Here is an 18758-nt window from a genome sequence, read left to right on the forward strand (position 1 = left end):
TTCCCTTCTGGGGCTCAAATCCTCTAAGCCATGCGTCCTTCTCCATCAGAGTTGGGCTTGCATGGAACTCGGCGGAGTTTCATTTCGATAAGAAAGTCAACTGTACGCACTCCAGCAGTCGCTGGGCCGGTGTGAGGTCGGGCTGCAGCTTCGGCTCCAGCCATGCCTGGATGTCCTCCGGCACGAGGACACCTCTCTCGGCCATCTAGCAATATTAGCCACTGATATTTCCTGCTAAAGAAAAAAAAATCGCTCTTTCTCGTCCTCCTCGACAACACGGGACTCTTCGAGGGCCTTAAGGCGTTCGGCTTCCTCGCGTGCCCGACGTTCCTCCTCAGCGTTGTCGAGGAGGACGAGAAAAATTCGGAAGACGAATACTGGGAGAGTCTTGTGCTGAACATAATACTGCCGCCGCTCAAGGGATGATGCCTTAACGGCATCAGCCACCATGTTGGCAGTGGCGGTCCCCTCGGCTTATTCCACTGTGTCGGGTAAACGGGCCGGGTCTTGTCAGGCATTTGGACTTGCATATCACCGAAGAAAAAGGTGTCAAATTCACCATCATCCTCCATGCGTTTCTGTTGTTTTTCCCATTTGCGGGCTTCGGCAAGGCTCTTTTTATTTTGCGACAGTTCCACAAGGGATATTTCCCATTTGCGGTGCTCGCGCCGGAATTCCCTCATCAAAACATTGTATTCCGTGTGAGCTTTCTGAATTCTGTCGATCTGGTCTTGAAATGCAGCCTTAGCCTATCGTAATCTCTCGACCTTATCGTTAAATGGAGGGAGCAAGTGGCATTTTATCAGCTGCCATAGTTTTTCCAGTGGAATCGCAGATCTCGAAGAAAGGTGCAATGATTTTAAACTTGAGGTACGCAGGTGTATTTGCAAGCTTAGAAAGGCTGGGGGCAGCCGTTGTTGTCGCTGTTGCTGGTGCTTCTAGTGTCTCATACTGTTAGCAGGTCATCGACCTAAATCGTATATGCGGAGAAACCCGAAGATCCATGGTATCAACGGGAGAGTGGACAAGCTCACCTATTTTGACCATACAGGTGCGTCAAGAAGGAATAAGTCATTGCGAGAGTCCCGCAGATGAACCTGCAAATTGACTCTAATCGAGTGAGGGCCCTCTGACTCCATAGATATGAAGAAAGGAAGATGGAGAGCGGAGAATCGTGGGGGAGACGATGGTATTCGTCTCTATCTGTCTCAGTTCGATCTGCCGTTGAATGAGTCGTTCAAGGTCCTTACAGTGAACGAAGATTGTTGAAATTCACTATCCTTAAGCGCTACATATTATTGACCACAGTGAGCATTGCTGAGGACAGTGAATGTCATACTCAGTTAGTGAATACAGTTCAATAGTTCTGGGACATAGGGGAGACACAAAGTGAGACATACTGACGAGCAAGCCATGTGTCAGTCGTCTAGACTGAATAACTAAGGAAGTAGCTGGTTACTCTAAGCTGTTTCCAATCCTACCTATCTCAATCAGAAACTCGGGACCAACTGCTGCATCATTTACGGATGATACTAGGGCAGAATTGGATGATGCAACAATATGAACCGAGACTCGAGCGCAAGGGAACAATTGGATGTATTTAATGATACCGCTTTGTACTATACAGCGGAAATAACCCAGCATTGTTAGATGAGAATAAGTGCTCTGAGACTGGCTGATGTGATAGTATCCATCCAGCAGCGTCAATAGCCGGATTCGCCAAGTATTCGGGGGTTGAGGCCTGCTTCTCTGCTATGCTTGGAAGACCCGTCGGATAGATATTTACGACCTTAACCAAGCCAAAAACAAGAATCACCCTGCAATATGCTTCTTTACAAAGATAGCAATTCTCCACCAGTCTTGTCTCGTAGGCGGCCAATCATTTTGACGTGGAGACACCAACCTCAATATAAGATATCAATCAATCAGTCTTACATGAGTCGAAGCAAAGGCTAGCAGTACTGATCAGTCCACCACAAGAGACGAAGGCCTTTGAAAACAGCAACAGTAACAGCAATCAGCTTGTGATATTAGCCTTCAAATATGTGAGCAGTTGGCACTTTGGTGCGTTTGTGTGTACGCTCCCTGGACCTTTCCGGACAGACATTGTGCAAGGTCTCTCCGTAAGTCGACAGAACTCCCACCATCGGAGGATTCCATGAGCGTATGGCTCATAACTTCTTTGACCTGCGGCCAAGTGGAACTGACTGCTCACGTTATTACATGACTGGGTGACGACAAGTCTGTAGATCTTGCAGGTGCGAATTCAGTCCGAAGTGCGGACTACCCTATCCTGGTTGATGGACATACGGTGCATTGGTATTGAGCGTGCTTGGATCTGTACATGGCGGCGGTTTTGGGGCTTCATGAGCGCACAGAGAGCCATTGGCGGGTACTGCTGACATGGGAGAACCTGAAATTAGTCCTATCCTGATGACGCGACACTGGTTATCATAGCCTCTCTGTTGGTAGACAACTATGGGATATAAAGGAGGCTGTGGGCAGAGAATGAAGTTTGGGCCCAAGGTACTTGAATGGTGATTGATGGCGGGGCGTAAGCACTAAAACTACTGCGCAGTGTGTTTATCATTAGTCTCTAGTTTAGAGTTTTGGCTAGGCTACAGCGGCCTTAGGAATTGAGCCAGAGGCTGAACATGGGTCAATTGAGTCATTTCTCTGTTTACCTGGACTCTTGAAACTCTAGTATTTACGAGCAACTAGCTAATAGGCTAAACCTTCTCACGTAGACCATCCATCTTGATAACCGTGCAATTTCGTGGCTTATAAACTTGCTACTGTTAGACCCTAATTCCAGTCTTGCCCAGATCGGAGTCCAAAAAGGGCATCGCAGCCTAGAGCTCTCTTCCCGACTTACATACGTTCTTCTCACATTTTTTTGTACTTATACTTCTTTTTCGCTTCGAAATCGTCCTCGAAATATCAACGAATATTCGATCGCGTAGCTGTGGTCACCCCGTAACATTGTCATCTTCTCATTAACAACACCCACAATGGCCGCCAAATCATCCCCTCTCATTACTGTCTACCGCGGCTTCCCAGAAACCGGTTGCTACATCTGGTCCCCCTTCGTCACAAAGCTGGAGGCCCGTCTCCGTTTCGCCAACATCCGCTACCGCACCGAACAAGGCGCCATCCCCAAATCTCCGCGTGGCAAGGTCCCTTACGTCTCCATCCAGCATGGCCAGCAGCCGCCGCAGACGCTCTCAGATTCCACCCTGATCACCAAAGCGCTGATTGAGGAGGGGTACATAGAGGATCTGAACCAGCACCTGTCTCCGACTGAGCGACTGCATGACCTGGCGCTCAAGGCATTGCTAGAGGATAAGTTGCCTTCTTATCAGGTACGAATCGCATCATTACGCAGGACAGTGAAGAGATTAATCTGAAGATGGAAAGACCTACGAGCGATGGATCCTGAACTTCTACACCATGCGCTCCAAGATCCTCGCTGCCCTCCCCTGGCCCGTCCAGGTCGTCGTTGGCAACATCATCTACCGCAAAGTGACACGCAATCTCCAAGGCCAGGGTACCATGGCCTTCACCGAGGATGAAATCAGTGCGTTCCGGAAGGAGATCTGGGCGAGTCTGAGTGCGGTGGTGGCGGAGGCGCAGGCGAAGCAGTCCGATCGGGACGGGCCGTTCTGGGTCTGGGGTGGAGAGACGCCGACGGAGGTGGATGCGGTGCTGTTTGGGTTCGTTGTGTCCGGGTTGGTGTGTGATGCGTGAGTACTCCGCTTCTGCTTTGGTTTGCCTGTTGTGTACTGATATCTTGGGTAGCGCACCGGCCTCAAAGGAGATTATCAAGGGGTATCCGGCTCTGGTTGATTATGCGAGACGGATCCATGATAAGTACTTTCCTGACTACGAGCTGTGGGAGTAGTGATCGATGTATTCCTTTTTAATACAAGGTGTCGATCTCTTGCAGTATCACTAGTGGAATATATGACAATGAGTGGCTCAAATCTGGCTGATAAATATACTGACATTCTCATGGTATGGACCTTTGCTCGTGGCGACGGACATATTCCTCATTAAAAACCTGCTATATTTACATGATACTTGCTTTTGTGCCGATAGTGTTGTACCTACACTGCTGATATGGATGAATGTACCATTTTGCAGCTCATAATCTTCCTCGCTTGAATAGTCATCAAATGGTATCTAAAATCATGATTGCAACGAAGTACTTCGCTATTTTGGGACAAAGATAGAAGACGATTATGTATAGATGCTCTGCACCAAGATCAGCAAAAAATGTATCTTCTTAACCGTGCCATCAATGCACTTACCTCAGTGTATTGGTTAACAGCCAGACCAGGTTCTGCCATCTCGGCATCTTTCAGGAAATCGAGTGGCATCCAGACAAGGTGGCCTTTAATCTTGTCCAGCTTCTCTCGAACATCCTTGACAGGCTGGTACGGGTCGAACAGGTGACCCTCTCTGATTCCGCCTCGCGGTCTGAAATTATCATAGTCCCCAAAAGTGCGGATGTTGTCATCTGGATCCGTGCGGAAGAGCATCCGATATACTTCCGTGTTCGTTGTAGCTTGCTCTGTCCATGTCTTCCACAGGTCATCGTTCAAGGGATCCGTAACGAAGTCGTTCTCCGGGCCCTCAAGTATCTCATTTAGGCACACGTTAGGTGGCTGCGCATTGGGGTGCTTGGAGGCGTCGTAGTCTTGTGCTGGAAGAAGGCCTAGATGCTCCCGCCACAGCTGCCGCCGCAAAGTAGCGGCAAGGCGCGAGGCTCTATATGGCTTGCCATCCATCGTACTATCGATGAAGTCCTGATCTTCGACAACAATGGCCAGCTCGCTATCATGATAACCGAGTTGTGACTTCGAGTGTCAGTCCTGGAGTCAAGCATTTGTACAAGGGTGTACTCACCCGATCGTTGATGTTCGCACTGCCGCAGATGGCAATCCTGTCGTCTACGATGCACACTTTACCATGCACATAGAGCTCTTCCTGGACAAAGTTTGCCTTTTCACTCTCGGGATCTCCTTCCCAGGGCTCCTCAGATATCTTGCCGCCATTGAGCATCGTAGTATGCGCGACAGAGTCCTTGCTTCGGTATTGCTCGCTTCTGCGCCCTTCCTGCTTCTCCTCGTATCTGCGCAACCTTGCAAGCCTTTCTTCCTTCTCTCGCTCTGCGTCGTCGTAATTGACTTCGCGTTTGTCGCCTTCTTCGCCAACCAGCGGGTGAACGCTGTCGCTCATGATAGACTCGGCTATGCCACGCTGGATGTCATGATACGTTACCCCTGCTTCATTCTCCAGTTCTTCTAGAGCGGGAGTCTTGTTGATACGATCATAAGCGCGCAGATTAAAAAGGAACACATGCTCTGATTGAGTTAGTCATTTGCCCTTCTGTGAAGGTTGAGAACTCACCTCTTGGATCAACTCCTTGAGCAGAGATCTGACCAAAAATCGAGTGTTCTCCGCGCAGAATAGATTTGTATTGGTAATCCATGATCGCACGTGTGCCGGTTGCTGCACTTTGTCTCAGGTCTCCAGCAAATCCGGGAATAGCGGGAATCACAATGATTACTCGGAACTTCCGACCCTCTTTGCCAGCTCGAACGCAGGCGTCGACAATTGCACGACCAACTGTATTGATAATGGGCTTTTGCTGGTCTCCAGTGGCAGTAACTTGAACACGTCAGCATCTGAAGCATTGTAGCGAAGGTGGACTTACTGAAAAACTGGTTTTCGATATATACCAAATGTTGAGCGTTGCGAATAATCTCGCAATAAGCATTTTGAATACTCTGTTCAGTCAGGATTCCGCTGCTCCAATCACCACTGCTGCGAATAATCTGTCCCCGCACAGTGCCTTGCATTCCTCGCGGCTTGGTGCCTAGCGGATTGAGAGGATGTTGAATATAGTGTCCGCAAGGATACTTTGGGCGTTGTACCCCGACAAGAGCTTCGTCATCACCGGTGCGGCCCTCCAGCAGAAGCCAGTCGACGCCATGATCACGCTTGTACTTATCTCGCTTGACAAAGTTCCATCGAAGAACAAAATGCTCGGCAATATCATAGACGCAATCACCAACCAAGCCCATTGCGACATCATGCCATGGCATTCGACCATAGTCTGCTTTGCTTACTTCGTTCGACTGCCAATCTGCAACGCTCTGGAAGTCCATAATACGGTTGTTGTTCCAATCTTGACCTGGGAATATTTCGTCCTTCAAGTTCGCTGGGTGAACGTCCGCCAGGGGGTGTTGGTGAGCATCCCATCTACCAAAACATAAATCGATACCACCAATGAAGGCGACGGCGTAGTCAATGACAATAAATTTTTCATGATGTGCCTAGTATGTCAGCATAATACTGACTATAACTACAATCCACGACGGACTTACCCAATACAATGTCATATCTGCCGCATTCTCAAAAATATTGTGATCCGGGTGCCGTAGAACTTTGATGTTTCCGTGGCCAGGAGTTCCTTCCGGGCAGAGACTACGGAGCGCGTGTTTCGTATGCGCCGAGTTGCATGTCAGTGCTTGATTGACCTGAATCCTGTTAGCTGTATTGTACCGACTGAACACAGTCAATATGGCTGACAAACCTCCTTGTAAACAATCACATAGATCTTAACGCCCGCTTCAGCGCGGCGCTTGAGCACTTGATCGAGTCTCCATTCTTGCGTCAAATATGGAGGTCTACGAAGAAACAGCTCCGGGGAGAGCCACCAATCCTCGATATAGATCACCTCCTTGGCCTCCTCCAAGGCGACTGAGACAGCCCAGAGGTAGTCCAGCGCGTCGACATACCACTTGACCCTGTTGCCTTCTCTAACCGGAGCAAAGGACTTGAATCTATGTGACTCAGCAATCGCAGTTCTCTTATTGTCTGTTTCCCGCTCATGCTCCTCATCATGGCGGTGGTTGGGGTTGACGACGTTGAAGAATTTTCCAACTTTGTGTTTGATGTGGTGAGCTTTTGCCTTGGCTTCATGTAAATGAGAGTCTGATAGCCATTATCAGTCGGAATGAATATCTAACTGAAAGACATACGATACAGACCTTTCAAAGCACTTTCCAGATGGTCAATCTCGTGCTCGAATTTCTCCTTCAATTTCCCCATCTCCAAGATGTGACCCACAGAGGGTGCTTACTTGCAATCAAACCAAACGAAACGATCCAAACTGGCATCCAACTGTGAAAGAACCCTCCGAAGAAGTTCTCTCAATGCTCACGATTCTCGAGTTCGATCACGAATTATTCCTTTAAATATCTGGCTCGAAGACTCTTTTTTTATGTTTCAAAAAGAGGGGGATCGACGATTACTTGACAGTAGTTCGATACGCGTCGGTCCACGCTGTGACATCATTCCGTGCTAGCTTTACCAGCCTTACAGCCTTGTGGCCTGACTCTGAGGGAACCAAAAATTCCCGGCCCAAGCCCGTTCAGGAGAACACTTTCTCTCTCTCTCCAGTTGATCGTTGTTGCTCCTGCATCATTGCGTCCAGTTCATCAATGAGGATCATCGCAACATCACGAGGCTTTGTTGCTGTCTGTACCATTGTTTCTGTGCCTTTGGAAAAATCGAGGTAAGCCCCACCATCAGCCATGGTCGGCATCTAGCCTCCAATCGTCCACTAATATCGTCATTTGATCTAGATAATATTGAGTACCAGACTAGTCTACTACAGGAATCCTCGATTTTGTTTGACTAGTTCTCAACTACTTTCGTGGGACCTCTTGGCGCAGGTTTAGGCTGACACATTCTTACCTGTGTGGTCCACTGAATCTACCATAATGAGGGCAGCTCGAAATATCTACAAAGATGACGTCGATTTCACCACTCTTGCGTTGCAGTCGCCGGCTTTCGCGAAATAGTCAGTATTGCCCCTGTGATTGATACGCATTTCTGACCCTGCTGTCAGTGTGAAGCCAAACAGCCAGTTAGATTTCAGTGATCCCGATGCCGTACGGTAAGGATGGTCATAGACATTGCCGGTGTTCGCAGGTGACTGACCGACTTTTCAGCCAATTGACTAAGAGCCTCTTAAAGAGAGATTTTGATTTGGACGTTGAGATACCTGAGAACAGACTCTGTCCACCGGTATGTTAACTTGGCTCACAAAAAGTCTTACATGCTAACTTGATACTCTAGGTACCCAACAGGTGAATAAAACAGATTGCAAATGCAGAAATTGCTTATGTTCTGACGGTCAAGCAGGCTAAACTATATTCTATGGCTGCAAGACCTTCTCGATACCACAGGCGACCAGTACCGCGATGACTACGACCCGGACCGATCCGTCTTAGGCCTCGATATGTGAGTATCACCTGTTCTGGAGATGTTGCTCTTTCTGACTTTGATAGTGGAACAGGGTGCTGCAGTATATACCCGTTGCTCGGGTGCACGACACGACCTCTGTGGGATTTCGTTGCTACAGGTAATCATTGTCGGCTTCAATGCCTATCGGCTGGATGAAAGCTCACAAGAATCTAGATATAGATGACGAAAATGTTCGAACCGCCCGAGAAAATGTGACAAACAACGGGCTTGATAGTCGAATTCGGGTATTCAAAACCGAGCGCAAGGATGATCTCATTCCTCTAGACACAAAGCTCGACGTCCAAAAGTATGTATCCACTGAGATTGCATAAAACGGCATATATCTGAGATCTCAGGCTCGACTTTACCATGTGCAATCCTCCATTCTACGCCTCACGCGAAGAAATGATAGCTTCAGCAGAGGCCAAGGAACGGCCTCCATTTTCAGTAAGTCCAACTCAATGAGGCTTACAAATCTCCTGTTGAAAACCAGACATAGGCATGCACAGGAGACGAGGTCGAGATGGTCACCGAGGGCGGTGAAATTGCTTTTGTCCATCGCATGATTGAGGAAAGCCTTCATCTTCGCGAGAGGGTTGTCTGGTACACCTCAATGCTTGGGAAGCTCAGCAGTGTATCCGTCATAGTCGAGAAGCTCATGGAGCACGGGAACAACAACTACGCGGTAACCGAATTTGTTCAAGGAAGCAAGACGAAGAGGTGGGCTGTGGCGTGGTCGTGGACTGATCTTCGTCCGAGTATGGTATGCTTCAATACATCTGGGTCTAGTGTTTGAGTGCTCCCGTGCTGATTTGCAACAGAAAGTAGCCCGAGGCATCCCTGGCTTCCCGAAACACCTCCTACCATTCCCCTCCGAGTTCATGTTCGAAATCATGAATCAATCGATCGATGACCTCAGCGACAAGATTGACAAAGAGCTCAGCAGCCTTCGCATTCATTGGACTTGGCGTAAGAATCTGGCTACGGGCGTCGGATTCGCAATGGAGAATGTTTGGTCTCGTCAAGCTCGCAGAAAGTTGCAGAATTCAGCTGGTGCTGCGGATATGATGGAAATTGACGAGAGTGCAGCGGCTCTTGGTTTCAAGATTCAGCTGAAGCAGGATAGACTTGATGAAAAGTGCGTCCGCGTTGTCGTTCGTTGGCTCAAGGGATTAGATTCGGTCTTGTTCGAGAGCTTCTGCGGGATGTTAAAGAGAAAGGTGGAGGGAAGGTGATGCGGAAATGGGGCATGAAACGTTGAATGAGAACTCGCCACGAGGACATGATTGACCGAAGACAGATCTATTCATACTTAAACGCTAATCAAATTTCTATCCGACATGAATTGCATAAGACATCTCTCAGGTCTGACATCTAAGAACTTCCCACTTCGGAGTGCAGCTCTTTCAGACGATTCCAGCCCTCGGAACCCTCCCAAAAGTCCTTTCCTTTACCCAAAATACCCCTGACAGCGCTGCGGGCCTTGAATCGCCAGTCCTTAGCAACCATCTCAGCCTCCCCCTCATGTTTGCCTTCTTTGTCCATAGGCCCAAACTTGGCATATCCATCACGGACCAACCTCTCAGTTGCACGGACAACATCCATCCACTTCTTCGCATCGCCCATTTGGAACGCGCCCTGTGTGCACGAGGCAACGGTAGCTCGCCAGGCCTTCTCATGCGCCTCAAAGGCCTTGGAGGGCTGGCCACGGAAGTGTTCTACACGGGCAACGAGAAGCCAGAGCGGAGCCGAGTGGGTGATGAGAGGCACAACGCATTCGTCGACGAGGGAGAGGACCTGGCCGGCGATGGTGCCACTGCGGACGACGGGCTCCGAATTCTCGTCGTTCTCGTCGACCTTGATCAGGAGGTCCTCGTAGTTGTAGGTGTCGACGACGTGCTCAATCAGCATGCTGAGAACGGGTATATCAACGCACTTTTCTCCGTTCTTTGGGCCGAGAACTTCAATCACCCGTCTCTGGGCTGTGACCACATCGCGGAATGGTGTAGCTGGTGGAGGGATCGAGGCTGCGACGGTCAGGACATTGTCCCAAATGCGAGCATCGGTGTGCTTGAGCTGAGCGGCGCGGTGCAGAGCAGCAAGGGCCTCGCGCTTGCGCTTATAGGGATCCTGTGGTGCTTTTTTGGTTTCCGAGTCGGCATCGGCGTCTGCGTCCTGTTGCTCCTCTTCTGCCGTTTCGGTGGTTTCGCTGGGTTTGGCGGTTCGCAGGATGGCAGCAGCAAGGTTACTCCATGCTTCGGCGTCCGTGACTTCGAGCTGCACGGTCCGTGTAAATGAATCGATGGCGTCCTCCCATTTTTGCAGTTCAAGCTGTACACAACCAAGCGCAAACCATGCGCTGTGGTTGAGACGGTTGATGTGGAGACTCTTGCGGTATGCCTCCTCTGCCTTTTCGAGAGCAGGAGGCTTCAACGAGAGATAGTGGCGGGCCAAGGAACGCTGCGCGCGTGCGTATCTGTTGTTTGAGACCTCCCATGCGCGTTCGTACATGGTGGGATCACTATCGATGTCACCCAGGATGCAGAGCAAGCGAGGGGCGTCAACAGGCAGAGGAGACAGTTCCGGCCCGTCGAACTTCTCGTTCTCGTCATCTGGGTCTGGACCCGTGGGCTCATATAGCTGTCTGCGGACGATATGCTTAGCCTTTTCTTCTCTGTCTGTGGCGGCGTAGCAGAGAGCGGCCTCCGCCCACATCTGCAGGCGTTCGTAAATGTCCAGTGCAGTCCGCAGACCGCCAAGGTTGACCCAGCGTTGAGCCAACTCAGCTTCGAGACTCCACCGAGTAGGAGAGTTTAAGAGCCAGATGTACTCTAGTCTTTCAGCGGCCGAAGCAGACTCGGATTTCTCGGGTCTTGGGAGGAATGTGGTAGCCTGGTCACCATTTTCGGTAGCTTGAGTATCAAGAGTTGCTGTGTCTGCAATGACTTGGTCAACAAGCGCTTGCATCTGCAGAACAGATCTTTCTACGGTACGAGCTCGGTATCCTTCGACACGGCTTCGGACTAACAAAGCTTGAGTGTATACCTGCCAGTTGGAACTACCCCCTTCAAGGACACGGATAGCGTAGGGGTGGGTCTCTTCCCGAGTCAGACCGTTCTCCGGTGACGTGTTCGTGATTGCGGAAGCCAAACCCAGCAAAATGGCAGAGTCAACAGGGTCCAGCATTGGTTGGTTGCCGGGGTCAAGAGAGTGCAAAGCTGGGGGAAGCGTGGATTCTTCCTGGACAGTCGTCGACTTGTCTTTTGATGTCCGAGCGTCCTTGGTGAAGGATATGCTTTCGAGAAGTGTATCATCGTTGAGGTCTAGGTTCTTAGGTCCTGCTTGGGGGTATCCTCCTTGTCTTCCGGAAGAGCCGAGTTTCCGGTGGTCGTCAGTTCTTCGGCACTCTTTGCCAAGACGACCAGCTGGCTGATATCATGTTCTTGGAACTTCGTCCTTTTTCCCAGTCTTCCAGTCAATGCAAACTCAAATTTTCTGACTGCAGCAGCCTGCTCAAGATCTGACCGAGCCTTGGCGTCAAAGCCATGGTGGGTGTGGATAGTCGCCCTCTCCACAAGGAAGCGTCCTTTCTCTTGAGCAGTAGAGAATACAGACTTTTCACTAAGCAGCATCTTGCTCAACTCGTCCAAGTCACTATAGATGGCATCCTGTAATGTGCTAGTAGCTTCAGACAGCATCTTCTGGTGAAGGAAATTGACGCGCACTCTCGTCGTCCTCGCCACCAACGGTCCGTCAGGCACGAGGATGTCAGCATCAACAAGAAGAGCCTTCGCAACAGCAAAGAGCTCAACATTCGGCGTCAGCTTGTAGGCGGCTTCTCCGTCTACAGATAGTTCACGGATGATGTGATTGCGGACAGCCCGGAGCTTGGTGGCATCTGAGTGGAGAGCCTTAGGGAATACCACATCCGCCGAGTTAAAATCCAACGGCGGGCCGGTAATGTTGGATTGCATAAAGCTAAACAGAGCCGCCAGACCAATATGGAGGATCTGTGACCGTTGCTGTTCAGAAGTAAGCCCATCAAATGGCATCTGAGCCGTAGCTTTCGCCTTCTCGGTCAGGAAGGTGGTATAGCATATCTCGCCGTTGGAGACGCGGCTGATAGCACTCGCATCTGCAGAGTTGTGTCCCAGCAGTTCTCCAGCCAGTGGAAGCTGGAGGATGGGGACAATCTCTGCATCCGCTAGTTTGACCGGGTCATACTGCTCCCTCAACGGCGACGTCCCATCAAATAGAACGTCCAAGGACGACGGGTAAGAAGCGTTCGATGCTTCAGTCATCTTCAACAACTTCTTTAGAATCTAACACTTGAAAGAGCGACTTTCAAATGCCTTCAAAATGTCGAACTGATGGGTTATGCCTGACTGTACTTTGAATAGACCTCGGTTAGGCCGTCGACTTTAACGAACACGTGACGAATGGTATGACCTCGAAATCTTCACAAGAACATACTGAATGTTCTAAGCACTCGGATCAGGCCACTTAAAAACAAACTAGAAAAGAGCGACTATTGAAGGGCTTGGTGATGACGATGAAAAGCGCAGGTACCCCGCCTAACAGTTTTTTTTCCTCTCTCGCCCATTTTCGTTATCGATAAGGCGGATTTGGAGACCGTGGTGGGGCCACCAAAGGCCGTGGCAGTAATAAAATATGCTGGGATATTGAATGAGATTGCTGCAAATACGAGTTATGACCACGCTTAATGCACGCACCAATCACAGTGGTGGGGAATCGCAGTACATCCACAAGTCGTCAGAGTGGCTGATTGATAATAAGGTACAGATTATCTACTTTTCCGTACACCAGTCCCTCAGTGCTTCATTGCACGAGCATGTTCCCTCAGGATCTCATTCAGTCCTCCTCGCTGCACACACTCGTCAAAGTGGAAGCTATGTGCCAATGCCTCCAACTCCTTCTCATCCATTCCTCTGAAGAGCTCCGCGAACTCGTCTACAAAAGATGCTGCCAAGAATGTCTGGAAGACATTTCGCAGTAGATGACGCTCCGTATGCCATGGGGTCGGGTACGTTTCCTTTGCCCGTGGACTGACCTTGTCGATCCAGTCAACCAGTGGCTTGAGTGCTGCTTCAGGCTCTGCGGATGGCTCTCTGCCCCATGCATCAAGCCAGAACTTCTTTTTTTTCTCAAGCAAGGGCTGAATCGTCTTGTTCCATTTGCTGTCTGGACTTGTGTGGATCATTCCCTGCAGGCCAATGTCCTTGTACAGCCAGATAGACCAGTGGATGTTGTACTTGTCGTAGATACGAAGCTGCTCGCCCAGAAGGCTGTAACGCTCTTGATTTATGGTTTCTGCCTCTGCTTCCGTGCGGGGATTAGCGTAGACTGGACCGAACTCGCCGTTCCAGATTACCGTCCCGTTTTTGTTCATGAATTCGGCTTTGCGAAGGTACTGCCGTTCAAGGTATTCCTTTTGTTCAGTAGTTCCCTTGTAGCGCTCTCCGGTAGGGAAACCCATTGACTAATGAAAGCAATCAGCACGGAGGACTCTTTGGTCGGATGAGGAATCGCCTACAGAATAGTCATGCATAGCATAAACGCAGTTCGGAAGAACCGTATCGAAGCCTTTCCACTCCATGGCGAACGTATTTCCATCCAGCCACAGGATATGATCTGAGTCAATAGCTCGGATGGCTCTCTCGACACGCTCATAGAAAGCCGGAAGCCTGACGTGCTCCGGATCGCACGGTTCATTCAGGGGGTTGTATCCAGCAACCCATGGATTGTCCTTGTACCGTGCTGCAATCTGTTCCCACAGCCATACTGTCCGGTCTTGATGGTCCTTGAAATCCCAGAAAGCAGCGTAACTGGTCGGGTTATCAGAATGCCAGTCCCCGTTCTGTCCACCAGGAGCCGTGTGCATATCCAGAATGATGTATATCTTCTCTTTTGCGCACTATCATGGGGAATAACAAATTAGCATCATGCCGTCGTTATGCTGTAGGACTCTTACCAAATCAATCACCCGGTCCAAGTGCTTGAACCCAGACTCCTTCAGTACCCGTGGATTCATATCATCCTCAAAATGGCGATAATTGAACGGAATCCGGATGCAATTCAATCCCAGTCCAGCAAAGAACTTGGCGTCCGCTTCCGTGAAGAAATAATCGAGCCATTTGTCGAAAAAGAATTCGTACTTCTCTGGCCCTAAGACTCTCCGCATAGCAGCACGATGTTGCGACTCATGGCCTGGGTAACCAGTGATGAAATTCTCCATACTATTTTCAAGATATTAATTAGCATTTACTTCAAAGGTTGAAATAGAGGCATTGTGTTGCCGCGTACTTCATCCAACCGCCAATAGCGGCACCCCGGAGAACTACTTCGTCTCCATTGCTGTCAACGAGTTTGTTTCCTTTGACTTTCAGAATTCCAGTAGCCATTTTGTCTTCAAACGATCTAGAAAATTGTTATGTGCTTGCATTCGCGTTGCATTTACGACTTGATCGATTTTGCTTGGCATAGCTGGGGCTATACAAAGGGTTTTCAGTGCCTTTATAGTCCTCGACCCGTATGCTCGACTCTGAATAAAGGCAAAATCCATATCTAAATCTCCACGTCTAGCCACTGGAGAGAGCACAGCTGGTGACAGGCGGGGTTAGCTCCTGTTTCGCTTGCATTTCCTGCGGGGGACTTCCTACAATTTTGTCGGTTAAAAGACCCGATTTAGCCTGATTTCAGCACGATGAGACTGAGGTGTGAAGCAGCCAAGCCCTGAAGGAGCGAATAACCCGACGTAGCTTCATTCCCGGAGTGATTGTCGTCGGGGGGAACACCGACCAAGCAAATAAATCCGGGTGTTGCCCGACATTGACGTCCATGCTCGTGGCTCTACTGCTAAGAAAGACAATAATCACACAGACCCAATTGTTAATTTGTCAGAAGAAGTATAAGTACAGTGGTATGACGTATCAGACAGTTATAGCTGTCATGGGTATTTGTAAATACAGACGTCGGATGCATGGGACGCCTATTGAGGCACAAAAACAACTCCACGGATGCAAGAAAACCCTTCAACCTGGTTATGGACAATGATCCCTGACACCGAAATGTGAGAACTCCGAGAGAGACAGCGGGCTAATGGGTAAAGAAAGACATGAAAAACTCGTTTGTACTGCCACATGGCTACCAATCCTGACCTCGATCCCTCATGAGAATCTCGATAGCCTCATCCTCAGGAACAGGATTGTCATTCAAATCCTTCACGCATTGCGTTAACCCTTCGGCGGCTTCATCGACCTGTTCGGCCGTCCAGCCGGTACAGGCCATAACCATTCGACGGTAGTTCTGACCCAACACCACGTTCTTCGATTTCAAACGATCCACCTCGGCAAGTATCTCTTGATTGAAATCTTGATAGCATTTGATGCGTTGCTGCAGAATCTCAGGAGAAGTCAGAGACTTGAGAAAGGCTACCTGCTTTTCGGAAAACCCTGATGTAGGATCGAACGTTTCCGGGAAAAGGGCTTCAAATTCCGTCATGTCGACCCCAGAATCTTGATCCGCATCTCCAACTATCGTCATTTTGGAAGGCTCGAAGTACCCTCCATGTATCTCTTTGAGCATCACGAGAAGATCTTCCGATGACCTTTCCAAATTTTTGATCCGTCTGCTTAGTTCGACCCGATCAGAAGACTTGCTCTTGAGGTCGTCCAGTTTCTTCTGTTCTATTTGACGGGCCTTGGCAGTCTCGCGTATTTTGGAATGCCAATGTTCAAACTTCTCTTGCTTCTTGGACAAGTCGGTGGCCAGTTCTTTGTCGATACCGCCTAATGTCTCCTGTACTATTGCGCTAATCTGGGCCATTGTTGCTTCAAGTTGTCAGTAGATCTTGATCTTTGTAATTTGAGGGAGGGGTTCCGCACCATCAAAGATTTCTTTCTTTGTTTTGGCCAGATGATCAATGAAAGAGTCATTCTTGCTTCCGACTTGTTGGGATTGGGCGTTGCCGTCAACCATATCCACGCCGACGCCATAGTCGGCAGGACGGAGACCAGTGTGGTTGGGTATATGAGGGTCCGCACCAACTTCTAGTAATTGAGGCACTAAGACAGAGCGGGCTCGCCCGGCAAGATTAAGTGCTGTGTCCCCTTGATCATCCCGAAGGTTGACTATTTCCGAAATAAATCTGCCCAGGGTGATGACTTCGCCTGTTTGAGTTTTATTACCATTGGTACCCTCAACCCCATTCGGAGGCTGCTGGCTTATGGACGTGCCTCCGTGGCGAACTATGAACTCCAGTAGAGCCTCCAAATAGTGCTTCGCGGACACATGTCCACCACCACCAGTCGCAGCCATCACTGCGATATGGTGCAGGATCGTGCGTCCACTATAGTCAACCATGTCTATGGTGGGGGCCAGCACTTGTAATAAGCGCGGAAAGCTTCTGTAATCGAGGTTGTTTCTTGTCCCGACGGATTTCTGTAAAGCAGTCTCGCCCGCACCGTTTAAACGATAGATGCTCACGCCTTTCTCGACGAGCGCATAGACAAGAGGCATCCGAGCAAGCATTGCTGCCCAATGAAGAGCGTTGTTGCGGTATTCGTCAAGTGGAATTTCTAGATCTTCACCAGTGAGTTGCAACAACGCCGGATGGTTGGAGAAATCCTTGGTCCTCTTGTCAAGAAACAAGGTCATGATGAGCTTCATTTTCTGAAATCTTTCTGGAGTTGTGGCAGGAGGCAGAGGGTCTGAGCCACGCCTGTTGTCATCCACCATAGAAGCGGGCCCGTCCATTTCCTGGTAGAAAGAGTCGTTCGGTTCTGTCGGGGTAGGTTCTTGCATGGACAAGGAAGAGTGCTCCCGTTGAAGCCCGAAAGATGGCACATGGTTGGAAGACGACCTGATACGTTTACGAGGTGGCTCGATCGACTCTTCTGTTTCGAAGGCGGCGACATCAGGGCCATTGAATCGGCCATTGCTCTGTGCATTGCTGCCAAATCCACTGTCGGAGGCCACACTGTACATGCTCTGCTGACTGCTGAACGTGGGGAGCTGAGACTCCTGGCTGCTGATCTGATGTGACGACTTTCGCATGATACTCGAGCGCCTACTATCGGCATTTCTTGCTGCAGGTGAATCGAACCGAGCTTTGCTGATAGCGTTGACAGCCGTTGCAGCGGTCCGGGAGATATTCTGGAAGAAGGTACCCTGCTGCGGTTGCGACATTCCGCGGTTATCCACACCGCTATAAAGCCTCTTCCTCTGCGCTGCCATCGCTTGCTCCTTTGTAGGAGTGTCTAGGGTGTCATGGCCAGTATTTGCGGTGCCGTTGGGTCCCATATCGTATTCGAGAAGTGGTCTCAATAACTCCTCGACATGATACTCACGGCAAAGCTCGACGCCTCTCTGATAATTCACCCACGTTCCTTGGTATTTTCCATAGCCTCCCTGAACTTTCTCATGTTCGCCTGCAGCAATTTCTTTCTCGAGAGTTTTCGTTCTTCGAGCTTTAACAACGCCCGCTACTTTGAGGATTTGAGTAGCATTCAACCAGGAATCGGAACGTCGCTTCATAACGGCAACACCATTTACTTCCATTTCGTAGACCGAGACGTTGGAATAGACAGCCTTGAACGAGAAGAATCGTCAGTAAATAGAATCGCAATGTCAAGGGATAAACCGACTTTGTATATCTGCGGTCTATATTCCTCTTGATACTGCACCATTGCTCCATAGCCATTCATATCATCAAACCCCCCAAAGCTACCTCTCGCGCCGCCTGGAAGACCATTTGGATAACTAAAGGACATCGATTGCTGTGAGCTTTTCGGAGGGGGTGTCGCTCGAGGCGTCGACGCGACGGACTGCGAAGCATTGAAAGATCCCATTTGTGACTGAGAGAAAGCTATCCCATTTGCGGAACCTAAGCTGCTTTGAGAGTACGACATGGGCAAGCTGGGTCGCGGAGGATGGTGGTTGTTGGAAGTCATCACTTGGAGGTCCCGTTTCTGCCGAACCCTGACACCATGCACATGCGTGGTCTGAGCGTGATGTGTCAGTACAAAATGCGACTCCTCATATACTTATCACTACTCTTCCATCTCATTTGGAAAATAAGCAAAGATGAAAGGAAATTTCGGGTCGGGACAAGGATGAAATCGAGTGGGGAAACGCACCTAATCAATAACTACCGAGCAGGTGAGTCGCGCGAGGAGGCAATGAAGGGCGCGTGGCTGGCGCCTTGATCGTGAAAGGGATGGGAAAACAAGCCAATCTGAGCAAACGGAGAGATGTACAAGTAACAAGAGCCAGAATAAATCGACCTGTAGCTATGAAATATGCATTCGCCAATTCTAGATTCAATCAGTCTGTAAATCGTGCATGGAAGTGAACGAAGATCGTGACGAGGAGTCGCGGGGCCTGACGGTCGCGTTCTCCGCTTGGCGTTTTCGCGTAAC

At 49.6% G+C, this 18758-nt stretch overlaps 6 protein-coding genes across 6 annotated transcripts; 2 read left to right on the forward strand and 4 right to left on the reverse strand.

Moving 5' to 3' along the window:
- The first annotated feature begins 2764 nt into the window (after positions 1–2764).
- Positions 2765–4162, forward strand: P174DRAFT_506305 (glutathione S-transferase family protein). The gene is made up of 3 exons (XM_024831304.1): positions 2765–3362; positions 3418–3743; positions 3799–4162. The coding sequence occupies exons 1-3, from the start codon at positions 3012–3014 to the stop codon at positions 3899–3901; spliced, it is 780 nt and encodes a 259-aa protein (XP_024679252.1). The 5' UTR covers positions 2765–3011; the 3' UTR covers positions 3902–4162.
- Positions 3974–7584, reverse strand: pldA (putative phospholipase PldA). The gene is made up of 8 exons (XM_024829169.1): positions 7059–7584; positions 6602–7002; positions 6393–6545; positions 5720–6341; positions 5413–5673; positions 4909–5366; positions 4311–4859; positions 3974–4254 (listed from the first exon to the last, which is right to left on the reverse strand). Exons 1-8 carry the CDS (start codon positions 7117–7119, stop codon positions 4240–4242), a joined length of 2520 nt encoding a protein of 839 aa, XP_024679253.1. The 5' UTR covers positions 7120–7584; the 3' UTR covers positions 3974–4239.
- A 209-nt stretch (positions 7585–7793) lies between these two features.
- On the forward strand, positions 7794–9554 carry P174DRAFT_375771 (DUF890 domain protein; the record flags this gene model as incomplete). The annotated part of the gene is made up of 10 exons (XM_024822643.1): positions 7794–7873; positions 7922–7969; positions 8025–8100; positions 8152–8162; positions 8215–8316; positions 8364–8437; positions 8494–8626; positions 8676–8766; positions 8819–9082; positions 9141–9554. 10 exons carry the CDS (start codon positions 7794–7796, stop codon positions 9552–9554), a joined length of 1293 nt encoding a protein of 430 aa, XP_024679254.1.
- Positions 9555–9607: 53 nt separating this feature from the next.
- Positions 9608–12856, reverse strand: P174DRAFT_444424 (tetratricopeptide repeat protein). The gene is made up of 7 exons (XM_024828082.1): positions 11726–12856; positions 10256–11672; positions 10042–10231; positions 9895–10020; positions 9790–9873; positions 9750–9762; positions 9608–9722 (listed from the first exon to the last, which is right to left on the reverse strand). Exons 1-7 carry the CDS (start codon positions 12618–12620, stop codon positions 9694–9696), a joined length of 2754 nt encoding a protein of 917 aa, XP_024679255.1. The 5' UTR covers positions 12621–12856; the 3' UTR covers positions 9608–9693.
- On the reverse strand, positions 12857–14741 carry P174DRAFT_394313 (glycoside hydrolase family 5 protein; the record flags this gene model as incomplete). Its single annotated transcript, XM_024823627.1, has 4 exons — positions 12857–13819; positions 13874–14254; positions 14312–14576; positions 14644–14741. The coding sequence occupies 4 exons, from the start codon at positions 14739–14741 to the stop codon at positions 13151–13153; spliced, it is 1413 nt and encodes a 470-aa protein (XP_024679256.1). The 3' UTR covers positions 12857–13150.
- A 742-nt stretch (positions 14742–15483) lies between these two features.
- Positions 15484–18248, reverse strand: P174DRAFT_462848 (putative APSES transcription factor (MbpA); the record flags this gene model as incomplete). The annotated part of the gene is made up of 3 exons (XM_024830183.1): positions 15484–16169; positions 16224–17928; positions 17985–18248. 3 exons carry the CDS (start codon positions 18246–18248, stop codon positions 15484–15486), a joined length of 2655 nt encoding a protein of 884 aa, XP_024679257.1.
- Between the last annotated feature and the right edge of the window lie 510 nt (positions 18249–18758).

The sequence above is a fragment of the Aspergillus novofumigatus genome (assembly GCF_002847465.1).
Source record: "Aspergillus novofumigatus IBT 16806 chromosome Unknown P174scaffold_7, whole genome shotgun sequence".
Taxonomy (NCBI): Eukaryota; Fungi; Ascomycota; class Eurotiomycetes; order Eurotiales; family Aspergillaceae; genus Aspergillus; species Aspergillus novofumigatus.

Coding starts and splice junctions, on each gene's coding strand:
- P174DRAFT_506305 (XM_024831304.1), top strand. CDS start 3,012: ATGGCCGCCAAATCATCCCCTCTCATTACTGTCTACCGCGGCTTCCCA. Junction 3,363..3,417: donor ATAAGTTGCCTTCTTATCAG/GTACGAATCGCA, acceptor GAAGATGGAAAG/ACCTACGAGCGATGGATCCT. Junction 3,744..3,798: donor TCCGGGTTGGTGTGTGATGC/GTGAGTACTCCG, acceptor TATCTTGGGTAG/CGCACCGGCCTCAAAGGAGA.
- pldA (XM_024829169.1), bottom strand. CDS start 7,119: ATGGGGAAATTGAAGGAGAAATTCGAGCACGAGATTGACCATCTGGAA. Junction 6,546..6,601: donor ATGTGATTGTTTACAAGGAG/GTTTGTCAGCCA, acceptor AACAGGATTCAG/GTCAATCAAGCACTGACATG. Junction 6,342..6,392: donor CAGATATGACATTGTATTGG/GTAAGTCCGTCG, acceptor CTGACATACTAG/GCACATCATGAAAAATTTAT.
- P174DRAFT_444424 (XM_024828082.1), bottom strand. CDS start 12,620: ATGACTGAAGCATCGAACGCTTCTTACCCGTCGTCCTTGGACGTTCTA. Junction 11,673..11,725: donor GCTGGTCGTCTTGGCAAAGA/GTGCCGAAGAAC, acceptor GAAGACAAGGAG/GATACCCCCAAGCAGGACCT. Junction 10,232..10,255: donor GGCCCAAAGAACGGAGAAAA/GTGCGTTGATAT, acceptor ACCCGTTCTCAG/CATGCTGATTGAGCACGTCG.